This window comes from Vanessa atalanta, chromosome 27 (genome assembly GCF_905147765.1).
Source record: "Vanessa atalanta chromosome 27, ilVanAtal1.2, whole genome shotgun sequence".
In the NCBI taxonomy this organism is placed as follows: Eukaryota; Metazoa; Arthropoda; class Insecta; order Lepidoptera; family Nymphalidae; genus Vanessa; species Vanessa atalanta.
This window is the reverse complement of record NC_061897.1, coordinates 5,837,129-5,863,264: the sequence shown is the minus strand read 5'-3', so window position 1 is coordinate 5,863,264 and position 26,136 is coordinate 5,837,129. Positions and strand designations below refer to the sequence as shown.

At 32.8% G+C, this 26,136-nt stretch overlaps 1 protein-coding gene across 2 annotated transcripts in view; it reads right to left on the bottom strand.

The window, feature by feature from the left end:
- Positions 1 to 21,815, bottom strand: part of LOC125074196 (FK506-binding protein 5-like) — a 34,055-nt gene extending 12,240 nt beyond the window's left edge. The window contains exons 1-3 of one of the 2 annotated variants that reach the window (XM_047685445.1): positions 21,728 to 21,815; positions 18,801 to 18,905; positions 495 to 548 (exon numbers count right to left, since the gene is read on the bottom strand). In XM_047685445.1, coding sequence (XP_047541401.1) covers positions 495 to 537 — 43 coding nt within the window. In that variant the 5' untranslated portion in view covers positions 538 to 548; positions 18,801 to 18,905; positions 21,728 to 21,815. Of the gene's footprint in view, positions 1 to 494; positions 549 to 18,800; positions 18,906 to 21,727 lie in introns of those variants that run through there. The other variant, XM_047685446.1, reaches the window with a different exon arrangement.
- Positions 21,816 to 26,136: the final 4,321 nt, after the last annotated feature.

Below are 26,136 nucleotides of genomic sequence, written 5' to 3'. Positions count from 1 at the left end.
TTAGATGATATTTATCAGTTACTCTTCAGTTCAATTTAATGAAAAAAAAACAATTAAAAGTCAAATAAACATGGAAAGTACGCTTTGATTTCGGATGTACTAGCTTTTTATACCTAAAATATCTATGAAAACCTTTTTTTTTTATTTACATGAGATTATTAACACAATACTAAGGGAGCCTTCAGCCTATTTTTGCAAAATATTTTTTTACTTAATCGATACGTGCATATCGCGATCCAAGTCAGTCGCCTTATATATTTACGGAAAGGATGTTGTTCTAAATGGACGGAATTACGTAACAGTTTAATTTTATTAAGGCCCTTTTAAAACTAGGCTCGTAGTCGAATTGGTACCATTCCACAATGTAGGCTTCGTTATATATGATCTTAGGAAGGTCATGAGCTTAAGACGTTATTTTCTGTTATTTTTTTGTGATCATTCAGGTCGTTGACCAAACAAGTTTATGAGATATTTATATTCAAAGATATACTTACAAAACAAACTGAATCCCAGCCATCTGTGTCGTGATCGCTTCATTGTATCTTAATCTGTAACAAAAAGAAAATACTAAATTAATATCTGAAACCGGTTTAAAAAGAAAGCGTATATTTTAAAAAAAATCTACGTTTAACGTAAATTTATTATGATATTATTACATTATCTGTTCCTTATACAAATTGATTAAGAGTCGAGATGGCCCAGTGGTTAGAACGCGTGCATCTTCCATATTCCAGCATCCGTATTCCAGCCCGCATTGGAGCAGCGTGGTGGAACTTTCTCCTCAAAGGGAGAGGAGGCCTTAGCCCAGCAGTGGGAAATTTACAGGCTGCTAATGTATGTAATGTAATTTAGAAGTTATCAGTGCACAATATAGCACTATTAGCAAATCCCATGGAATACGTAAGTCTAAGGTTTGTTTATCTTTATTCTCCAAATCAAATCAAAATATTCTATATTTAAGTAGACTCATAAAATAACTTTTGAATCGTTAGTGTTGAATTAAATTTAAAGCTACCGCTTCGAAAAGCAGATTCTACCCAGAAGAACCGGCAAGAAACTGAGTTACTCTTTACTTTTTCAATTACAGAGTATGACAATAAAGATTAATTAAATGTATTAATCCTGGCTAAAAATCAACAAATACTAACTCCACGATTTTTTATCTTTTTTTTTATTTATTTATTTTTTTTTTTTTATTTTTTTTTTTTTTTTGTCTTGTATATAAAAATATATATTTAACAATAAATCAAGATTAAGAAGAACCAATAATCAAACATAACGCTTATTCAAGAAGATTATATAAGAAGTTGTGCTTCTCATTTTCAACCGATTTTTGTCGTAACAAGCGTGAATATCTTGTATACAATTTTAAGAATGTAGTATGGAATTAATGACGACTGTCTTCTATTCCATTCTATTGTTAGAAGGTCATTAGATTCATAGTGGTTCAGTTGATATAAGTCTGTTTTAAATTAAGTTGCAAATTTAAATCTGTGATTGATTTTTTTTTTTTTTGGTTCTTCATCAAATTCAAAATATATAAATTAACTTTTTGTTCATTTTAAAGTAAAGTTCATTGATGATCACCACTTACCACCAGGCTCATTTGCACGTCCCCCTACCTATATTTAAATAGCTACTGTACAAATCATGACCGCTTGGAATAATGTCAAGAAAATTAACAGTATTTCCTCGTTGAATCGCGATTTCGATTCTCCGAGCGAATAATCCACTCCGACAGGACCAGTGGAAACAATGAGACAGGTTTGTCAAGACAAGTAATTAGGTTTTACTAGTTCTTGAAACCAGTAACCGATTGGACACATCTCATATCTGGTGTCAAGAATTCTATATGCGACCTCCTTGTACAGATATCAAAGTATTTAATATAGTTCGAGCTTTTACAGTAACATACATATATGTATGTCTCAATACATCCTCACAAACTTTCATAATATTAATAGTATAGTATTAAAGTTTCTTATAAAGTTTGATATGAAATCGTCTTCATCAAACATAATATCTGACGATCGTAAAACCATTCAATAAATATTTGACATTTATTTGAAGGTAACCTCAAAACATTTCACGTTTACAGCATCCACGAAACAAGGAGATGAGATGATTGTATCTTATTTAAACACATAAATTGATGCTGCGTTTAACATCCGTCACGAGAACTCATTTATCCTTTGAATATTACTATAAATGATATAACAATATCAAAATATACTTTATTCGAGTAGGCTTTTACAAGCAATTTTGAATCCATTTAACATTTTACAAACTATTAAGTGAAGCTACCACCGTTTCGGAATGTAGACGGATCGACAAGAAACTCAGTAGATACTATTTTGCAATATTTAAAATACGAAGTTAGGTTAGTTAAATTGAATTATATATGTAGGTATACGATATATCCTGCCTGGAAGTCAACAACTATTAGCTCCACGCTTATTATCTATATAATGTTGTATTAGTGTTGCACACCGATAGTCCAAAACTGTCGATACTATCGATAGTATCAATAGTATTGCTTACAGAGAGCTAGCGATACTATCGATAGTACTATCGATATCTTGAATAGATTTCGAGGTCAACTATCGATATTCAAACTATCGATAGTTCTGCTTCGCTGTGTTGTATTGAATAATATCGTTTTTAATAATGTATTTATATTCTGTGGAAAGGATGAACAGCTTAAGCGGCAAAATTGACGTTTAGGAAAATGGGATTTAAAGTAGATATTTTAAACTTCATATCAAATCTAAAGTCAAAACTCCCTATTCAATATAGATATAGTCAAAAATCTAACACCGGTTTGGAAATTAACATCACGGACCTGAAAAGAATCGGCGAGAGAAACTCAGCGGGTTTTTTTTTAAATGTAATTTTTTACTACTATCGTTTTATATATAATAACATTAAATATAATTTCCTTATTTCAAACAATCATTTATTTTTGTATGAAGTAGGTATTTTATAATAAAAAATTATAATTCGATTACAAAAGAGGACATGGTCCAGAGGTTGTAGCACGTGATTTTTAATCAACGATAGCGGCTTCAATTTTATACAGGTAACACTGATTTTCCGGTTTGAAGTAAGTGATTATAGAGAGTCAGTGTAACTACACAAGGGACTCATCTCAGTTCCCAAAGCTGGTGGCGAATTGGTAATGTAAGGAATGGTCAAATTCCTTACATCATCAATGTCTATAGCCAGTAGTGACAACTTACCACCAAGTGGCCAATTTACCCGTCTGCCTACTATATTAAAAAAATAATACCTGCATATAGCTGTGTGGGTGATTCTGTTAAAATAAGATAAATCTCGATACAGACAGACAGAGTTGCTTTCGCATTATATAATAATACTAGCAGAACTAGTCGTGGCTCGTTATGTGGTAATTTATGTTAAATATAATATATTCTATATGTAATATGTCAAATACAACATATAATTTATTGGAATAGGCTTTTATAAATATTTTATTAACATTTTAGATGATATATATCAAAGAGAAATATCACTCAGTGATTAATCACGAAATATCAGAAACTATAACGCCTACAAACTTATAATTAGGCAGGTATGTATAGGCAGGTACATGTAGACATTTGCTGGTCCCCACCAACTACGTTCTGAGCCGAGGTGCGTAGGAGACGACGACCGATACGACTTGGGAACCTTCAAGAAAAGAGCGTACTCTTTCCTGAAAGGCCGGCAAAGCCCCCCGGTGCTGTAGATGTCCATGGGCGGTGGTAGTCACTTTCCATCAGGTGAGCCTCCTGCTCGTTTGCCACCTTTTGACATAAAAAAAAGACACCCTCAGGACAAACGTCACTCTCGAGCCCGAAAGGGATCATCTTAAGGCAGAGTTTTAACACTCGCCTCAACGTTCGGTGACGCTGTAAAGGCCAGTAGGGCCAACAGCAACTCGGTTATCGTCGGTACGGTTGGAAGTTTGTGTTTTATGAATTTCGAGCGGGTAAAGCCGCAGGTTCAGCTTTAAATATAAAGTTAGGATAGTAATTTAGAGACATCTTCATTAATTAATGCAGAGCTCCAATGAGGATTTTAAAAGAGGTTCCATATTTTCGATCAAGTTTTAAGAATTCAATAACTCGAATTGAGTGACATTCCTATTATACATCACGTGGGGAAAAATTTATTGATAGTATTGGTGTTATGAATCGCCACTAGATGGCGTTATAACACGTCAACTTCTATAACGGTCAACTGGTCGCCATGACAGTTTACACTACACAAGCAAAACGACATCTGAGAAGGTTTACTAGTGTAGTTTAATTAAACAAAATACAATACTTCAGCTCTCTTTGTATGTATTTATGTACATATATACGAATACCACAATTGCTTTGCATAAATATTCAAGCTAGGAAACCACGGGATTTAGGGTTGTCAATTTCCAATTTAAAAATAATTAAACTTAAATTAAGTTTACGTGTCTAAGATTAAACGATGCAACCATGAATTATTTCATTGTTTAATATCCTAAATAGTGTTAGGTATGCTATTTATATCATAAAATTATATATCTGTTTGGTTCAGATTTCGAACGGGTTAAAAATAATAATTATTATTACTAATTTTTGTTCATTAATAAATCATCGAACACTATTGGATCCAATGTAACCACACAAAAAAGTGTCATCAAAATCGGTTCAGCCGTTGAGAAGTATTTTAAATATTCAATTCGTCAGTCAACAAGTCCTTTATCGTTTAATTTTTGTTAACATTACATATGTAATTTAGATTTTTAGTGGCAACCCTATTGATTCTATAAGAGAATTCCAGGCGTTTTATAATCATCTGATCGTGGGTCGTTGACCTTGCCTTCGTCCTTTTACCGTCGAGGAATAAGAATGTTGATATGATAATGGGGGGTAAAACCTAGGTCTTCGATTACGCATACAGAACACAATGCTATTAAATCTACCAAGGCTCAACGAGGCGCCACTGACGCGCCCTCAACGTGATAGCCGTCAGTGATTTGTTTTGTTGCAGCTCACAAAGATAACCATCAATATTGTTAAGACCCCCGGGAGAGGAGGCCTTAGCCCAGCAGTGGGAAATTTACAGGCTGCTAATGTAATGTAAATATATTAGATAAACATATCTTTTGCGCTTAAATTGCTAACGCTGGGTGAACCCTAGATAGATTAAAATATCACTACAGTATTGTAAACCGTAAAAAGGTCTACAAAAAAGTCAGCAATGGTATCTATTTCTTAGAGATAGCCCACAATAAGCTTTTTTTATCCTGTACTTTTTACGCGAAATAATGACTTATTAACGAAGCGATTTCAATCAATACAGTATTAATCCTCATCCAATTAAGTACCTTAAATACATTGTGCATTTAATATAGATCAATATGACCCAGAATTGACTGAAAAAGTTGTGAACGTTGTATATAAGGACATTCTGTATATTTAGTAGAAACATCGCGACCGTGCGAAGCCGAAGAATTATTGTTGTATACAAACATTGTATACGAATTTCGACCAATGGGCGAACTGTTTTTTTTTTTTTATCAGTGATACAATAGACGAAACGTAACAACAAATGACGTAATATATTATTAAGGTTATTGCATTAGTTATAGCTGAGGTCACTGAGGTACAGGGTTCGGTTCCATTACACGTTTGACAAATTATAACTTTTGTTTTTTTAACATGGGCCACCTGATATGTTTTTGTACCTGAAGTTACACTGGCTAATTAATATATAAATTATAAATGCTAGTGTTTGTTGATTTGTAGAAATTCAGCAAACATGTCATCAGGGATGCGGTAATGGATATAGGATACCGAACTGATACCCTTACCCCCAAAATGCGGGCTAAGCAACGTGTGGAAACTAGTATACATTTAAAGTTATAGTGTGTTTGTTTAATCTATTTATTGTGTATATTAACATGATCACCTCTCGGGTAAGGGATTGGTACAATCTGACGGGCAACTCCAGCACCGCGCGTTTATTAAATCGTATTATGTAGAAACAGCAAACGTAATTATAAAGGTACCTATTCTACAACAAATTCATTATCTGATTGGTTATTAATCTTCAGCTTACACATGTAAATCGCAGGTTCGATTCTGAAAATCTCCCATAAAAAACAAAGCTTTGAACTTAATAGGTACCTATTGTTCTTAAAAAAAAAAAATAGGAATTATATTAAAAAATAGCTGAATAGAATCTGTCTTAGTTATAATAAGGATTATTAAAAAAAATTGATACAATAAAATTTCGTTAATTTTTTTTTTTAATTCGTCGTCTGTATATTTATTTCTTGAGGCAATGGAAACAGTGCGCAACGCTCTACTGCGCACTTTCACTGTTGATATGTATCGTAACGCGTAGATGAACCAACAGTCTTGGGATGTATTCCTACATATAAATATATAGAAAGCCTTGTATATGTATATAATATTAGACATGATTATGATATCATCCAAACAATCTTGGCTTTTAAATTGAGTGCTCTTACGCCCGTATAACAGAACGAACCTCACTTATGAATCTAGAAGAATCAAATACCCGGATTGGCAAACGCCAGTAAGGAAGACCACACTGTGTGACCACTTTCCGTTTGCATACGGTACAGAGAACGTTTTTGGGCAATGGTATACGTATATATAATAAGATACCGGGAAATTTATAAAGTTTATAAGGAATAAATCTTATTATTCATTAAAATAGTATTTTTTAGACAAAACGCCTGGTTTTAGGCTCGGGCTCCATCACAGGACACTAATTATTGTAAAAAAAACAGCATTGTAAATCTGTTTATTTGAAAAGAGCAACTATGCGAGTTTCTTGCCGTTTCTTCTCGCTGGAGGCTGCTTTCCGAAACGGTGGTGGTATTTTAATATCGACGATTCAAAAACGCTTCGTTGTGAAGTTTACTTGAATAAAATTGCTTGTTTGATTTGAGTGAATATTCTCATACGTTTTTAATTTCTTAGGTAAGGATAAGTACTAGGTACCAACTATTCATCACATTCATCATTTACTTGGTGGTAGGGGTTGTGCAAGCCCGTCTCGGTATGTACCACCCACTCATCAGATATTCTACCGCCATACAACAGTACTCAGTATTGTTGTGTTCGGTTTGAAGGGTGAGTGAGCCAATATAACTAACACAAGGGACTTAACATCTTAGTTTCCATGATTCGTGACGCAAAAAAAAAAAAACAAATTTTATCTCTTAACAATATTAATATACATAAGTATAAAGAAGTTTATTATTTTTATAACGACATACATATATCTATCATAAAATTCTCTGCGCGCGTGACTAATGACAATCCAAAAATAAATAACTTTTTATAAATTGATTTTTTTATGATGCTGGTATCTGGTGGTAAGTGATCTACATCGCCAATGCACCACCGCCCTCAGGAACATAGATATCACGACCCTCGTTCCTACACTAACGCTGGCTCAATCACCTTTCAAACCGGAACACATACATACATTTTTTACATTAGCAGCCTGTACATTACCCACTACTGGGCTAAAGTCCTCCTCTAGCTTTGAGGAGAAGGTTTGCAGCATATTCCACCACTCTGCTCCAATGCGGGTTAGTGGAATACACATGTGGCAGAATTTCGTTGAAATTAGACACATGCAGGTTTCCTCACGGTGTTTTCCTTCACCGCCGAGCACGAGATGAATTATAAACATAAATTAAGCACATGAAAATTCAGTGGTGCCTGCTGCCTGGGTTTGAACCCGAAATCATCGGTTAAGATGCACGCGTTCTAACCACTGAGCCATCTCGGCTCAGAACACATCAATACTAAATCGGTAGAATATCTGTCGAGTGTGTGGTACGTTCAGACTTGCACAAAGCCCTACCCAGTTAAATATTACAATATCCTCCAAATTCTTAAAACAAAAACAGCCGTATATGGCGTAGCTAATATTTTTCAAACGTGACACGAATATGGGTCGCCCGTTGCAGCCCGATCACGTCGTATTCCGTCAGTCACGTTACGTAACTGTATAATTGACGTGACGAGAAATTAACTTTGAAAAGTTTTGGAGGCATTCATTTAAAATGGCTGCCGTGATTTTTATGGTTTTTATATTTGAAACTATTCAACCAACTTGTAGCAGCGTGACAGCCGAGATGGCCCAGTGGTTAGAACGCGTATATCTTGACTGTTGATTTCGGGTTCAAACGCAGGCAAGCACCACTGAATTTTCATGTGTTTGATTTGTATTTATAATTCATCTCGTGCAGGAAAACATCGTGAGGACACTGCATGTGTCTAATTTCAGAAATTTCCGCATTGGAGCAGCGTGGTGGAATATGCTCCTAATATTCTCCTCAAAGGGAGATTATGCCTTAGACCAGCAGTGGGAAATTTACAGACTGTACATGTTGTTGATGTAGCAGCGAGATGGAATCAGCTCTTCAAATCAAGCCTTCTCTTCGAGAGGATAGGAGGTCTTTGTCCAGCAGCTTAACACAAAATAGCTATTAATTTATTATCTTATTAATAACCTTTAGTAAGCTTGGCTTTGATCGCGAGCAAATAGGCCACCTGGTGGTCAATGATCAACAGCCCATAGACAATGGCTTCGAAAGAAATTTTGAATATTTGTAACAAAGCTTATGCACCATTAATCTTGGGAATTAAGATCCCTTGTGCCTGTTGTTACTGCTTGACGGTAGAATAAGCGATGAAGTTGGTGGTACCTACCACTACTACTACTGTATAAAAAACGCAAAATTGATAGCGTTTTTTTTTATGACGCAGATACTTTATTCAAGTGGATGATATTAACAAGAGTTTAATAAACTCTTATTAATATCATCTTCCAAGATTAAATTTTGACGTAACGCTACTACTAACTATAAAATCAATTGTTTCCATCAAAGCTACTAGCCTAGACTCGAACTCGCAATCTTTTCTTGTGTCTGGTCTGATGAATTTTGGTTGAACGATTGTTACACAAACTCCATGCATTGGAGTTCCGTCTTCTCCTCAACATAGTAATCATGAATAGGAAAGTACTATTAATACATATATATACTATTTATTTATTTGTAGTGGTCGACAAAATATATCCGCAAAATTCGTATAATCGAGATATTTCGACATTAAATCCATGAAATTCAATGACATGACAGTTCAAAGGGCGGCCATGTTTGACGTTTACGGGTGCGTTCAGTGAGCGTGTTAAATAATAATTTCGTGCTCCGGTAAGCTAAGCTTAATGGAAACTTATCCACAAGAAATTATTAATAAATGATAAACCCTATTTGATTAGTTTTATTTATTTTACTTGAGCGAAGCCGGGTTTTTGTCTAGTATTTGTACATTATATAAACATAGCCTAGATATAAAATATGCAGGTTGCGTTGTAATCTTCTTATGGTCGAGGGCTCATTACCGCCATATTTGACTCGACCCAGTGACCTCGTCTGACTAGCTCACTTAACCTTGGAAGGTCAGTAACACAATTTAAACAATCCATTTAATATAAATAACATACGAAAATATATACAACTAAATGTTGGTAGGTTTTAGGTATAAAAACCTCATGCCCTTGGAGTTGCCTTTCCTTGGGGTTCAAGCTCGCTTCATACCAAATTTCATCAAATTCATTTAGTATTTTTTTTTACGTAACAGATAGAATTTAATTGATCACCATCGCCCAAAGAAATTGGCGATGTATGAAATATTAACCATCCTTTACAACGTCAATGCGCCACCAACCTTGGGAACTGAGATGATACGTCCCTTGTGCCTGTTAAACTGGCTTACCTTTGAAACCGGAACACAACAATACCAAGTATCGCTGCTTGGCGGTAGAATATCTTATAAGTGGGCGGTACCTACCCAGATGCACAAACCCTTACCACAAACTAAGCCTTGAAATCTTAACGGACAGATAGATAGTGTTCTTTCGCATTTGTAATATAAGTATACATGGCACAGTAGCTCAACCTCCTTGGAGATCATTCCACCAGGCTGCTCCAAATCGTTTCAGTGATTAAGTCGTGGAATCATAACACAGACACATGCAACCTGCATTGAGGATAGGTATCCTCACGATGTTTTTCTGAATTATAAACCCATATTAAGCATTTGAACCCATTTACAAGTGATTTGAGATTATATAGATGGGTTAAAGAGTATGTCAAACATCAAGATTTTTCTTATTTTCATTTATATTGCTAAACGAAGAAATCCTGTTTATATCTACGATTCAAATCGACGCTAAAGTAACTCTTGGAATAAACTATGTTTCGAACAAAGGGTAATATTCCAAGGACTGTCTGATTTGCATTTAAATTCAATGACTGTATAAGGAAAATAATTTGAAAAGGGCGAGAACACTGCATACGTGGAGAGCATTTTATTTTATAGACAGACAATAAAATACACTATCTGGATGTGTAATACTAGTTGTAACCTGCGGCTCTCGGCTCGCGTTTTAGGGGTTGGTCGTCAGTTGTTGGGGATTAAAAAAAAATACCCTATATCCTTGGAGTTTAAGCTTGCAACATAAAAAAACAATACTAATATTAGGTTCAGTGGTTAAAGACCAACAGACATACAGACAGAGTTACTTTCGCAATTATAATAAATAAAATAACACGTATGAATTAATTTTGATAAGTTTGCTATACACCTTAAGTCTTGGCAAAGAGTATATGCCTTAAAAAAATAATTAGGGTATTTCTGTACTAAATAATAAAATAAGTATGTAGTGAGATTGATCTCAGTGAGCCAGTGTATATAAAGCCTCTGTCAAATACTTATACGTAAGTACTTGGTTCCAAAACAGAAAGTATGAAAAACTAATAAAACCTTTAAGATTTAAATATATTTTGTAAGCTATTTTTGTATTTACTGATTTTTTAGGTTAACAGGTCTAATTCTGTATAATATCAAGGTGGTCATCATTGCTGACTACACTTTAAACTATTAAAATTTTATTTAACATCTACAATGTAGTTTTTACCGTCAACGCTAACTTTGAAAATTAAACGTGCCAACCTTGAAAATTAAGACGTCTTTGCCCAGTACACTAGGCTTTCTCGCCATACTTGTTACTAGGTGTTAAGGCTTGATCATGATCACCCCTCAAACCGGAACGCAACAATAATTAAAGTATTACTAGTTAGCGGACAATGTGATGCGGTGTAGGTTTGCATTATTTAATTCAACAGAATCACATGACGGTTCAAAAGAGAATTATATATTTTGATTTTGACTCAAACTCAAACTCAGACTTAGACTTGACTCGACTCTGACTCTGACTCTGACTCTGACTCTGACTCTGACTCTGACTCTGACTCTGACTCTGACTCTGACTCTGACTCTGACTCTGACTCTGACTCTGACTCTGACTCTGACTCTGACTCTGACTCTGACTCTGACTCTGACTCTGACTCTGACTCTGACTCTGACTCTGACTCTGACTCTGACTCTGACTCTGACTCTGACTCTGACTCTGACTCTGACTCTGACTCTGACTCTGACTCTGACTCTGACTCTGACTCTGACTCTGACTCTGACTCTGACTCTGACTCTGACTCTGACTCTGACTCTGACTCTGACTCTGACTCTGACTCTGACTCTGACTCTGACTCTGACTCTGACTCTGACTCTGACTCTGACTCTGACTCTGACTCTGACTCTGACTCTGACTCTGACTCTGACTCTGACTCTGACTCTCACTCTCACTCTCACTCTGACTCTGTCTCTGACTCTGTCTCTGACTCTGATGGTACCTAGACTACTTTGCACACAGCCCAAACGCGAAATTTCTTACAACGTATTTCTTAATCAAGCGCAAAATAAACACTTTTACATTTTACTTCAAAGATAATAATTGTATTAGCAATTACATTCTACAAATTTTAATCTAAAACATTTATTTGTTAAAATATGACCTATTATTTTAAAATCTAAGTTCGAACTAAAGTACAGAGTCGAGTAAGTGAACGGCAAACGCCCGTCGACTTTCGAGTGACAAAAACGATTTTGAAATATATCGACCTGAATACGTGAATTATTGATGAAGTTTTGTAATGTTTGTCGCGCCGCTTGATAATGAATACGCTGGTTGATGTAATTATTGTTTTAGAAAGAAGAAAATGTTTTATAAGCTAAAATAATACGAAGACTTTAAAATAAATAAAAATACCGAATTCGATTTTCAAGTATAATTAAACATTATAATATTTATAAAACTCGACTGACATAAGCCGCCATTTTGGTTTTATTAAAGAATACTTATAGAAATGTCACTCGGAATGGTGTAAGGAGTTTAGTACTCCATGCATTTTTTATGAAATAGGGAAAAATGATATCTGATGGTGAGTGGTCACAGTTATAGTTTCCAGAGTCAGTGTCAATGGGCATTTTAAATAAGTGTTAATGGCTATTTAAAAAATAATAATCACAGTAAATATACAAACTGTCAATATATATTTTTTTTGACAAATCACATTGACGTCCCGATGACTAATCTTCTCTGTTTTTTTTTTTATGTCAAACACTAAGATTTCGTTTTCATTCTGATTTAAAAAAATGTTCAATCTAATTAAATTATTAGTCGGTTATTTTCAACTTGATAGCGTCGTAATAACATTTAGGTCATGAACACGACTATGAATAATACTATTTTAAAACATTAGAGTCAAATCAAATCCATTTAAGCATGTTTTATTCATAAACATAAATGCCTAAAATAAAGATATAGTATTACTACTTAAAACTTAAATGTCATTAAATGTGTCTTGTCATTTCGAACGAGCTAATGAAACTTTCGAAACTTTGGAAGGGAATTTAAAGTGTATAATAAACAAAGATATATTATTAATAAGGAAATGTTTTTAGTGCAAAATGTAGCAGAGTAATCGCAATACGCTTGAGATATTTAAATCTAAGTTTCGTTCATTCAACTCATCCTGCTTTTGGAATTACATTGATACATTGGTAAAGAAGGCACATTATTCCATACAAGATTTTTTTTATTTTGTTTTAGGGAAACAAACAATATAGCTAATAAAATAAAGATGATAAAAATGGAGCGTGGAGTTAATGCTTGTTGATTTCCAGGCAGGAGACTTAACATACATATATAATTGTATTTAACTGACATGACTGTATTTATATATGTTGAAAAAGAGTAACTACTGAGTTTCTTGCCGGTTCTTCTCGGTAGAATCTACATTCCGAACCGGTGGTAGCTTTAATTTAAATAGTTTGTTAAATGACGATTCAAAAGTGCTTGTAAAAGCCTACTTGAATAAAGTATATTTTGATTTGATTTGGTTTGAATGTACTCTTGTTTCCGATTCCACGCGGTCATGATTATCGAGGTAATTATTATTAATATTTGATGATTAATTAACGAAATTAATTCGTTCCTTATGTCGTAATTTGGATTTGTAATGAAGTGTACCGCTCACCAGTTAAGTTTATTTAACATGCAGTTCATGAGTTTCTAATTATAAATTTTTACTTATATATATATATGAAACAAAAACACGTTGTTTGTCTGTGTTGCTATCGTTTTTGAAAAGTTTTTTTTTTTTTAATTCATTATTATTAATATGATTCTATTGGGGGTGGTAGAGCTTTTTAGATATTCCACCGCCAAACTGCAGTATCAATTAGTGTTGTGTTCCGGTTTGAAGGGTGAGTACGCAAGTGTACAGGCACAAGGAACATAACAATTTAGTTCCCAAGGTTGGCGATGGAAGGAATGGTTAATGTTTCTTACAGTGCCAATATCTATGGCATTAGCATAAGCAGCCTGTAAATTTTCCCACTGCTGGTCTAAGGCCTCCTCTCCCGTTGAGGAGAAGGTTTGGAGCATATTCCCCCACGCTGCTCCAATGCGGGTTGGCGGAATACACATGTGGCAGAATTTCGTTGAAATTAGACACGTGCAGGTTTCCTTACGATGTTTTCCTTCACCGCCGAGCACGAGATGAATTATAAACACAAATTAAGCACATGAAAATTCAGTGTGCCTGCCTGGGTTTGAACCGGAAATCATCGGTTAAGATGCACGCGTTCTAACCACTGGGCCATCTCGGCTCTTTATTCAGTAATACGCTTTATTTATCACCATTGTATGTATATTATTCGTTTTAATCTATGTACACATATGTATAAACATTATGTAATAAAATAAACAATTGTCTTTGTATATTTACATAAAATATAAAGACATAACTAACTGTTGCGAAGTAGGCTAGTGGGTCGTGTTGATTGCTTGTTATTTACAATTTTTAAATGTCAATATTGTATTATATAATGTCTCTTTGAACAGGTTTTTGTTTGGTAAATAAATTAGCAAGTCCTCGCAACAAAGTCTGCGTTGACCTAATTTTTAAACGCGTATATTCGCGTGAGATGTTCGCTTGAGAGAACGTTAAAGTCTATAATGTCACATCAATAGTCTAATAGTCTGTACGCGGGATGTGGGCATAAACGTGGGCAAACAACGGCTTCAAGGCAAGAGAGTGTACACCTTCCAAATTCTGGGCTACGGGTTGTTATAGAGATTTTTTTTGTCAGAAAATTCCGGATAAAATTTCATCGGCGCGAGTTTTCCGAATATTTTTTATTAATTCGGATTTTTCTAGCACCTCTTTTTTTTAAAGAATAGTAGCAACGCCCCCAAATAGATCAAGGAGTTACTAAATTTCCTATTTACCCCTCCTTTACCTCCACCCTGGGACGACAATAGCTCGACTGAATTGAGACCTCTTAATCATGACTTTATTATCTCTCATTAGTTAAAACCTATTTCGGAATCATTATCATTATTTTATCATACGAATTCGGGTTCTCTATCTCGCTCAAAATCACTTAAATGAACTTACAAGAAATTTACCAGAAATCTTCTACGGCTTCTACTAAAAAATACTTATGAGTATCTAGCGTGTTCGCTTGAATAAGAAATCACGCCTTTATGTTAAAATTCACATGTTTTAATCAACAATGTCATCTCTATAAAGTTTTATATCTATATTACCATAATTAACTTGAAGAGTTCATTTGTTCGCTTACAAACTTGTTTGTTTTAACGCGCTAATCTATGTATGTACCATGTCATTTCAATCATCGTATGTTCAACCAAACAGCAGTAATTAGTACTGTTGTGGTTCGGTGTGATGGCTACTGAGAAACAAAGGTGGCCTTAGTAATCTTAGCTCCAAAAGTTGGTGATGCTGTAAGGAATTGTTAATATTTCTGACAGCCCCATTGTCTATGGGTATCTGTATTACAAAAAAACAATAACCATAGATTAAATCTTTAATTACATTATACAATAGCGAGACGTTAAAAAAACATCTTTAAGCCTAAACCCCGTTTTACAATACCGTACAATACATACCTCTTGACCGACTTACAATAATAGAGGTTATATAATTTCGTAATTACATAACGGCGGTTGTTTCCACGTGATATTTCCGATGTGTGACTGACGGTTATATTGACGTTATTACCAACTATAGTTGCGGGTTCGATTCCTTATACATAATACATGTTGATTATATCGAGTTTAAATTTTGGGTCAATATAGCTTTGTCTCTTTTTAATGCGTTATTATGATGGTTGAGAAACAGAGATGTATAGTAATGTTCTGATCGGTCACGACATCCTTTTGTAGAAAACTCTCACGACTTCACGTTTTTTCTGTGTCATGGTATACGATATTGTTAATTCGAACTGCCCAGAAAATCCTATAAGAAAAAACCACAAAAAATATTTTGGTTACCAGGGTTTTTTTTATGGCATTGGTTGGCGGACGAGCTTATCCACCACTAGGGCCATCTGATGGTCAGTGGTCACCACCGCCCATAGACAAAGGCGCTGTAAGAAATATTAACCATTCCTTACATCACCTATGCGCCACCAACCTTGGGAACTAAGATGTTATGACCCTTGTGCCTGTGATTACACTGGCTCAGTCACCCTAACCGGAACACGACAATACAGTGTACTGTTATTTGGCGGTAGAATATCTGATGAGTGGGTGGTACCTACCCAGACGGGCTTGCACAAAGCCCTACTACCAAGTAAAGCCTGTGATCCAAAGATTTGCTGACGTAAAGTTGGATTATAGACCGAGATCGTCAAAAAAAAGGTACTGTTTTACGGAGCGTAATTCATAAGCGTCTCAATAAAAAACGCTTCGTAAGTTTCGAAATCGAATCGCATACAATAACCATTCGTTATATATAAACAATCCGATATGTAACATACAAATAAATATACAATAAACATATAGATATATCCTAAAATAGATTTGTTTAAAAAAAAATTCGATTTTCGTCCAGTAATTCTTGAAAGTTGACAAGTTGCATAATATTATATTTTCCTGTATACATTACATACAATATCCGAGAGGTTATAAGTAACAGCCTTAATGTTTATAGATTTTGAACTTAAACCCACTAAAGATAAGGTATAATTTTCATTAAAAAATAACACATTTGTACTATTTCGGTACTAAAAGAAAACTTCACAGATTTGTTTGTAAATCTCAAATTTGTAATAAATTGACATTTAATTATGAATTCTATTTCAAGCAGATTAAGGTCCAAACAATAAAATAAATACAAAATTTTGTTGGATGATTTGTTTTCGTATTTTGAATTCTATTACGTTGTGATAACATCCATAAATTTAACATTCATTTAGTTGAGACAACAAGGCCGTCATGTTCCATAGACTAACTAATCTGTAGAAGTGTCAAATCGATATTTTTTTTATTAGGTGGAAAAAAATGAAATACAGAGCTTTGGTTTTCTTTACAAATCAAAATACTTGTTTCAATAACATTTTATTTGAATAATTTATATCTAGAAAATAATATTATTAAGATTTCTGTTATATTATTAAGTTTGTTCAAAATGCATTAATTCTGTCTTGTTTCTATCAGTAACTATTCAAATCTTATTTTAAGACGTTTCTAGATAACCAATATTTAACCTTATAAAATATCTAAACACTCTTAGCTCTGTGTTATAGCGCGTCCGAACGATCTTGAGCAAGTAGCCTTTACTGGTTCATGACATTTTGCAAATAAAATAAAACTATACGAACGATGTTCGTCGGTTTATGGTAATTTTTATCTGTCGAGCGGCCATTTTGAAAGTTAAATTTATAGTAAAAGACAGACTAAAAAGGAAATTGATGGTATGTAAGAATTGAATGGCAACCTTGACGTGTTTATGTTTGTCGAAGTGATTGTTTTTTTTTTTAATGTTTATATGTTTAGTTTAAGGCAAACGTGACGTATTGGAAGTCATGTTAACTGTATTCACATTCCATTTTAGTACAGCGTAATTAATTAATCTCCAAAAGAATTTCCTCAACCATTTCACTAAACACTGAAATACTTCTTTTTTAAATTCTAATTAGCTAAACTGTTAAATGAAAAATGGCCCAACGACATTGGAATTGTAAACAATGCTTTATATAAATATATAGTGGACATACGACATTTTTCAACTTTCATATACTGATAAAGAACTCAGGGTTAAATTCATGAGTCAATGTCGTTTCAAACTATAGTTGTCTCCCTCTGACATACTACATTTTTGTTAAATGAAAGAGATGACAATATGTTTTTAGTATTTTATATTCGTAGCTTACTTTCATCATCTTTTTGTGATTAATAGACTTAAAATTGATAGATTACACTTAAAGTTACAACATACAATATGTATATTTTTATGGAGAAGTTTTTATATAATTCGCTTTTTAGTAACTCGCCGCTAGATGGTGCTGGAACATAGATATGTCGTGCTGAACGATTCCGGTCACGGCGGCCAATCTCAAGGGAGACCAGCCAACTACACAGGACATATTATAGGACACAAGTGAGTGCGCGCACAGGTGACTCTCGTAATGCAATCGGAAGTCAAATCCGACACGACCGGAAATTACTTCAAATACTAAATTTTACGTAACCTCCTAACACTGAGCTTTTGGTGGTAGTTCTACGAGTTTTAACTCACAAAAAATATATCTTCTAATAAATTTGTATATCGTCCGAGCTCTTGTTTAAGCATACAAAATTGTAAAAGGTTGTTGGTACCCAGGCCAGTTATAGTACCTAGTAGTTATAGGCCAGTACCCAGGCTTGCCCAGTGCGGGACTACTGGATGTTTTGTGTTTATGTTAACTTTTCAAGTCAATAAATTTACAAATTCGAATCGTAAGACGCTATCAGAAATCAGCACGGCTGCACCGAATCGATTATCGATAGAACCGTTACATCACTTCTGCCCGATTAACAAACGCTTTTACTTACCGAATATTGCAAAATTATGGTCAAAAGAGAGCCGAGATGGCCCAGTGGTTCGAACGCGTGCATCTTAACCGATGATTTCGGATTCAAGCCCAGGCTAGCACCACTGAATTTTCATTTCAATTGGCGGTGATGACCACATTTAACCAACCTATTTAAAAAATCAAGATGCATCGCGGGGCATCGTTTTTTAACGAAGTCGCTTTCCTTATTGAGTATTTGAAAAGACACAATAAAATCGATTAACAATGTTTATATTGAATTAAAACATTAACACGTAAAAAAAGGTTTCAATAAAACCTATGAAGAGATAAAATAAGAAATCCATAAGAGAGAGAAATAGAGATAAAGAGAAAGAGACGGAAAGATTACCTTTCGTGACGTTTCTTGACGTTTATATCTGTCAGTTTATTCAACTGTAAGGCGCGTAAAGGAAAACTTAAATACATAATAATTACACTTACCAAAATAACTTCTTTACAAGCACAATATATGTAAATATATGTTTCTTGCGCACTTATCACTTCACAGCACACATAGTCTCGTGATCAACACAGATTACACATTAACTAAAATACAAATCATGATAATAAAAAACGACGTAAACAAATATCGCGTAAAGAGTAAATTTTATATATATAAAAAGGAAATCTTTTAAAAAATCGAGAATTACTTTTGACGCTCTGTTACTTTGCTTTTCGGTTGATTGCATTGATTATTTATAATCTGTAATTTATATATATATATATATATATACATTTATATATTCTATATAAGAGATATGACGGTCTCGCAAAAGCCTTTAAATTCTTCCGTGATATGTCTTAAAGTGAACTTGATAATTGTAATTTTAGCAAGCATTACCTGAAGCACAATAAATTTTTGTGAGCTTTGGTATTTTGCTGAACCTACCCTTAGTAGAGTCAAGCTGCGAAAACTACACTACGGATCCGCATTGCCACAAGACAGATTAAAATATATCTAAATAAGTAAATCGTGACCGGTTAAGACTTACCGGTCGTTTGTTTGTATGCAGAATAATCTCCGGAACTAAATCTAATCTCATTCTAAAATATTTTTCACTGGTTGAAAGCTACATTAATTTTTATTTTTATATATAGATTTTGATTAAAATGTTTTGTCTTCTATCTATAAGGTTAAATCAATGCTGAGAGAACGAGATAGAGAGATAGATCAGTGTTTATTTTAATAACGTTTGTAAGCAAGATTTTTACACAGTGAAACCGATAATTACACTATCTATTTTTTTACCAAATGAATTAGACACTACATAAATAAATAGATATACTACTAATATTATAAATGTTTAAATTTGGGTGAATCTTGATACTCAATCACACCATAGTCTGGAATAGCACATAAGTTACTTAGCAGAAGTAAAAACTACATAACAGAGCGGGGGTGCTCTCCCCTCTCATCGGCGAAACAGCGGATGTAAAGTTCGTGCTAATAAAAAGTCGATCCCGTATTTTTACCCTAAGTGTAATATTTTTTAATTTTCAAAACTATATGTAACTTTAACTCCAAGCAATCATTAGAACTTATTCAATCATGATACAAAGTATTCTACCTAAAAAAGAAATGACCTAAAATATCGAATGTTGTAAACTTATCTTGATACGCTATTTTGATACGTGTGTCCTTTAAACTTTACAACTATTATACTCAATGGCACGTATCACCTTCTGCTATTTACGATTACGTTCCTCGTATTCGACTTCATTATTCAAACTCTACGATATATTAAAATATAATTGTTCATTTGCAGCGATGCAATGTTACATGGAAATAGATTTATATAATCAACAATGTATTACCAAACTAAATCTGGGAGTCGTGTGAAAGCAGGACAAACAAACACACATTCACTTATTTTTTTTTAACGTCATTAATACCTATTATTATTCTACGTGTATTCGTTTTACTTCCTCGATACAGTAGATTAGTTTTGACGCTGTTCCGCATATATATATATATTTAATACATATTTATGTAGTTATATATCGAACCACCCCGATTTCGCCTGTATGTAGATAATCTGCCACGTGTGTCTAACAAAATTGACATTAAACTAAAGTTCTATTAAAATTGGACATTATAAAAGATTATGCCTTATTACAAATAAATTCAATAAATAAAACTCTATCATGAGTAGCGACTCCTTTCGGTTGCGACGTAGTTCTGATTACGCAAACCCGGGGGAAATAAGTAACACTAAATCATACGCCGGACGTTAAACAAACTTCCTTCCAAGTTATATATACGCAGTCTGATATAATTTAGAATTGATTTAGTTCTTTGCAATTTTACTATCTATGGTTAAAAGAGCTTATATCCTTTTTAGGTAATTAATTTTTAAAATCGTCTAATTTTCAGGTTAAACTATACCGATACGTAAATCGTAATACGATCTATTCGTAAACCTAATTTATTCAAAATCGATTCAGTAATTATCGTATCACGAAATGTCAAAATCACAGACGAATAAAATGTGATTTATTTTTTTAATGTAGTGCGGAAATATTTTTTAGATAATTTTATTTTATATGATAATGACATTTCCCTATGAATTACTGTTTTTTTTTAATATATATTTATTTAAATTGTCAAGGAACTTTTTTTTTTTTAAATGTTTATTTATACACAGGACAGAAGACAAATGGACTAATTAAAGGTTTAAATAAATTTTATACGTAGACATTGAAAACGAAGGTATTATTTTATATATTATTGTTTTTTTTTATTATCTATAAAAAAATATCAAGACGCCTGATTAATCTATGGTTTATTAAATAATAATAAATTATCGGGTGACGCTAAAAATATTTCAGAAATTTAAATCGATATTTGATCAAAACGAGGAACTAATGACCTATCGATTTCCATTGTCTACGCAAATAAAGTTGCAACTTCTTAAGTAACACGTTTGTCTGTGCGTTGAGGCAATATGAGTACGTGGATAGAATCGTAAAAAAACATTTCAATGAACGAAAGCCTTGAACGGCCTGTCTGTACTTAGGTGATAATATTGTTAAAACATTTTCAGATTTTTTAGCTAAAAATTTTTTAATTATCTTTTTAACGTATCACATCGTAAAAACTTTGTTAAAAAAAAGCAGACATTTCCCTAAAACAAATATAATAAAAACAAATAAAATAAATTAAATTAAATTATACAACTTTAATGATATTAATCCAATTTAAATAGTATTTATAATCAAGCGAAATCCAAATGTAAACGACTTACTAATCAATCCAATAATAAATATAAGAAAACGTTGATTAAAAAAAAAAAGAAATAATTCGAATCAAAATCAAACATTAAAACTAAAATTCACAACATAAAACGAAAAGCAAATAAAAATACTACCTTTATACGATTTTAACCAAACACTTTAAAATCACAGACCTCAGTACATTTTCACAGTAAACAAATACAACAGTACCTTACTTTCAAACGACTTGCCGTCAACTAGCGGATTCGACTCGAGGCGAGAGAGAGGGGCGTAGGGTGACCATCTAGGAAGTGTACAAGGAGGGAGATATTTCGACGCATTCGTCGTTCAATTAAAGCAAGGACGATGATAAAATTTATTATAAGTGATATCACAAGCATGTATAGATAAGGAAATGTAAGGGAAACACAACTAAACCAACGATATATACGAGAAAAAATATGGGACCATGAATAGTCCCTTGAGGAACTCCTATATTTATTTATCATGTACATAAAATCGCTGCTAATATAAAAATATACTATATGACATGAGAGAAATCTGTAAAGATCCTATTTACTGACCGAACACGAAAGAAAATATAAATACTATTTAAGCACCCGGATAGTCCGAGTTACTGGAACTGGTTTAAACCAGTAGTTACTACTGACATAAATGTCTTGAGGATAATTTTTATATGAGTATATTATACTAATGAAACCTTTACTATATTTTAAATATACCATTCTGATAAATTTGTTACATACTTTTAGCACGTAATAATTTATCATAGATATGCTGAATAATTTGAGAATAAATTAAGATTTATTTTAATACTAAGAAAAACACTGTTTAAATCATTATCACGCGAAATGGTGGCACAGGTATGCTGTCAGCGTTTCCTTATTGAATCGTAAGTCAGATTATCTGGACGAATAATGAACCAGTCCTATCATCAGTGGAGACAACTGTGCAAATGTTCTTTTTTATTGAAATTATTGCACTAAACTTCAAGGTTTTAACTGAAAACGATACAAATTTATACGCAACATTATTGATAGAAAAAATCATAATAAATTATTAATCTGTTTTGTTTAATAAATTAAACTAATTCATATTCATCAAAATTGAATATATTTCATTTATTGATCTATATAATACTATATTAAACGTTTCGTTAAATATCAAGGATTTCATATAAAATGAAAACGAAAACATAATTAATGAACTGGTTTAAACTGGTTATTCGACTGGTTTTTTCCACGGAATGGTCATTTGACCTTCATAAAAAAATCAACCGATAAATATTGGGTTAGATGAATGTTATGTGAATGAATGAATCATAAATTAAATTTAAATTTAGAATGTTTGTATTTCCTCATAATACATTAAAATGATCTAGGAGCTTAGCGAACACTAACATAAGGTAGACATCAAATTTATAATCTTTATTATCATCTAAATCAATTTTTTAAATTGGTTATATGTTAAAAAGATAATAATATACAAGTCCTGCTGAGCAAACGCCTCTTTAAGTCTGTTTAATTTAAATAATATATATTTTTTTTATTTTAAGTTTACAAAACTGACTTACAACTAGTGCATACTAAATAATATCTAAGCTAAACAGAGTGTAATGAAATTGCAGTCTTCTGGATGATAACCTAGCATGCTTTAAAAAAACATATAGCTTAGTTAACAAGAACAGTACTTGTGTAATTACTGACTAGTTAATTATTTAATTATTACATAAAATAATGTGATTTTGTTTTAAGTTTATTTTTAAGAGAACCAACAGATTCACTGAAGACATCTAAGTGTTAATGAAAAAATATTTATGCAACCGGTTATGAAACAAAGATATATTATATCTATTTCACTATTGATAGAATTCAATTCGACGGTTATCACATTGACTTAGACATTATATACCTAAATATGTAATAGTTCCTAATTTAAATATATCAGCAAATATTTTTCCACACCCACTTTCTCTATCTTGTGACGTAAGTTCTACGGGACTGTCCGCGGTGTATAAAAATTGAGACCATCCTACAAGATTGCGTGCGACGGACAATGCAGCTGGTTGCGCAGGCGCAAGAAACTTGCATTAACATAAATAAGACGCCCGATTGAGTTTTATTTGAAAGACGAATATTATGAAATTTTTCGTTGTAGCTTTTAAATATAAAAATATATATATATCATTTATCTAGTACCGTCATTACTTCTTAAATAAGATTATTATTAATATGTTTATATATTATAATCAATTTTAAAAACGTGTATTTGTGTATATGGAACTGCTTATAAAAGTAAAAACAGATTCAATTTTTGTAAGGCTTTCTTCAAAATTTACACTTAAAAAATGTATACGACCGGTTGATACACGATTATTATATAACACGGAGACAAATATGTGGGCTTAAAACATTGGCTAAGGTATTAAAATGGAAGGTTATACGTAAATATGCTAGTAATTATTAAGCACATATTTTTCTTAATCAAGATACTTAACAAATTTTATACCTATTCCGTGCAAACTCTACTAAGAAAACATATTTAATAAATAATGCAAACCAAATCGATATACGTTTAATGTACGAAGAAATATAACTGGAGTACCTCAAGGGACCGTTCATGGTCGTAAACTTTTCCTTTTATACATGAATGACTAATGTAGAGGAATATTTATTTTTCGAATACCAATGTAAGTATATATGTCTTTATACATAATTGCGTAATTAATACTAAATATTCCAATACTTTTTATTACAGGATTAATCTAATCGTAAACGGTTCGGTATGCTATAAATCTGTGTGTGTAGATTTTATGTATGTATTTCTTTGGATTTTTTTAAAATAAAATATAACTAAACACGTGAGCACTTAATTGTGAAATATTACCTGGATGATGGTAAGTGGTGGTAACTTATTACTTACAACCTACTACAATAATTTGTTAATTACGCATCTACAATTTAAATATATATCATTGTCTATTATTCGTTTAAGCTTCGTTTTTTGATGATGACGATAACCCAAGACTTTAAAATAATAATACTACACTTTACATAGTAAATTTTTATGGCTTCAGTTTTGTACAACAACAAGTGGTGCTAAATGGAATGGTGTTATATATGTTATGGCTAATCTCTTCGAAGTTTAAATAACTAAAATATAATAATTATTGTAATGTTACATGGAAAAAAAATATCCAGCTGAGTTTCTTTCGCCGGTTCTTCTCAGGTGCGCGGTGTTAAATTCCGAACCGGTGGTAGATTTTTGACTATCAATAAGCAAGTATAAACACTTCTATATTGAATAATTTTTGACTTTGACTTTGAGGTAATCACAACGAAATTTACAGTTATTTACTTTATATCGAGGTTAGAGCTACAAATGCCGATTATAAATTACACAGTACATCAGTTAGATCAGTCAGGAAGAGTTTCAAATATAGAATTAACCAAATAAACGTGTTCGTTGAAGCGTATCTGTGTATTAGAGCTTGGCCTATAAACACACTTAATGATGTCGTGTTAAGCACTATTTCCTATATCAACTAATTATAAGTTTACATAAGTGATTTCCTATTGAGTTTCCTTGATTGAACGGAACTAGTTTTTTTTAAAGTTCCTTTTTCAATCACGAATACAATTTTCTTATTGATTTCATCGTTTCTTTAAATATTTGTTATAATTTATTTGGAATATTGTCAGATTGGTAGAAAATTTTCAGAAATTTAATAAGGCCCAAAAATTTTGACTGATTAAGTATAACACTCTTTTTTTGTAGTATAGGTAGACGGATAAGCAAATGGGATACGCGATGGTAAGTGGTCACCACAATCCATAGAAAATAGCTCTATAAGAAATATTAAATATACTTTACACTGCCAACGCCACCAACCTTGGGAACTAAGAAGTTATGTCCCTTGTGGAATACAACAAAGGGAAGGCTTTAAATTTACTATACAAGTGATTCCATTATTGTTTGCGACTAACCTAAGTCAACAGACAGTAGTTTTTAATATGACTCCGAGATAAATCTCTGCTAAGTGACTTTGACGATGATAGAGTTCTAACTGCAATATATATAAGCGGGGTCCAATTGAACGCTATCTCATACCGAGATAATGATTATAACATACACAAACATACGAACACATCGCGTGACAACGTGACAGAGACATTCGTGTTCAGTAGAGCGCTGCACTTTCTACTGATATACAGATGGACACATAATTTTAATTTATTCTCATAATGAACTGGCTTTTACCTGTTTATTGTTAATATACATTTATTGTGATTATTATTATTATGTTACAACCTATTTAATAAAGTACATGTGTACATATTAAGCAATATAAAAAAAAAATATTTTATTGTATGTGCTGAGTGTGCGTTGATGTCTTCTGTTGGTCATTTTGTCATCGTTGTATTTGAATATTATTTTAGCAACTCTATAAAAAAGTGATAATGAATTCGATTTTAGTATATAAATAAACAACAATACATATTATCAGCCATGATCAAGCATGTAGTATTTCGTCTAATGTTGT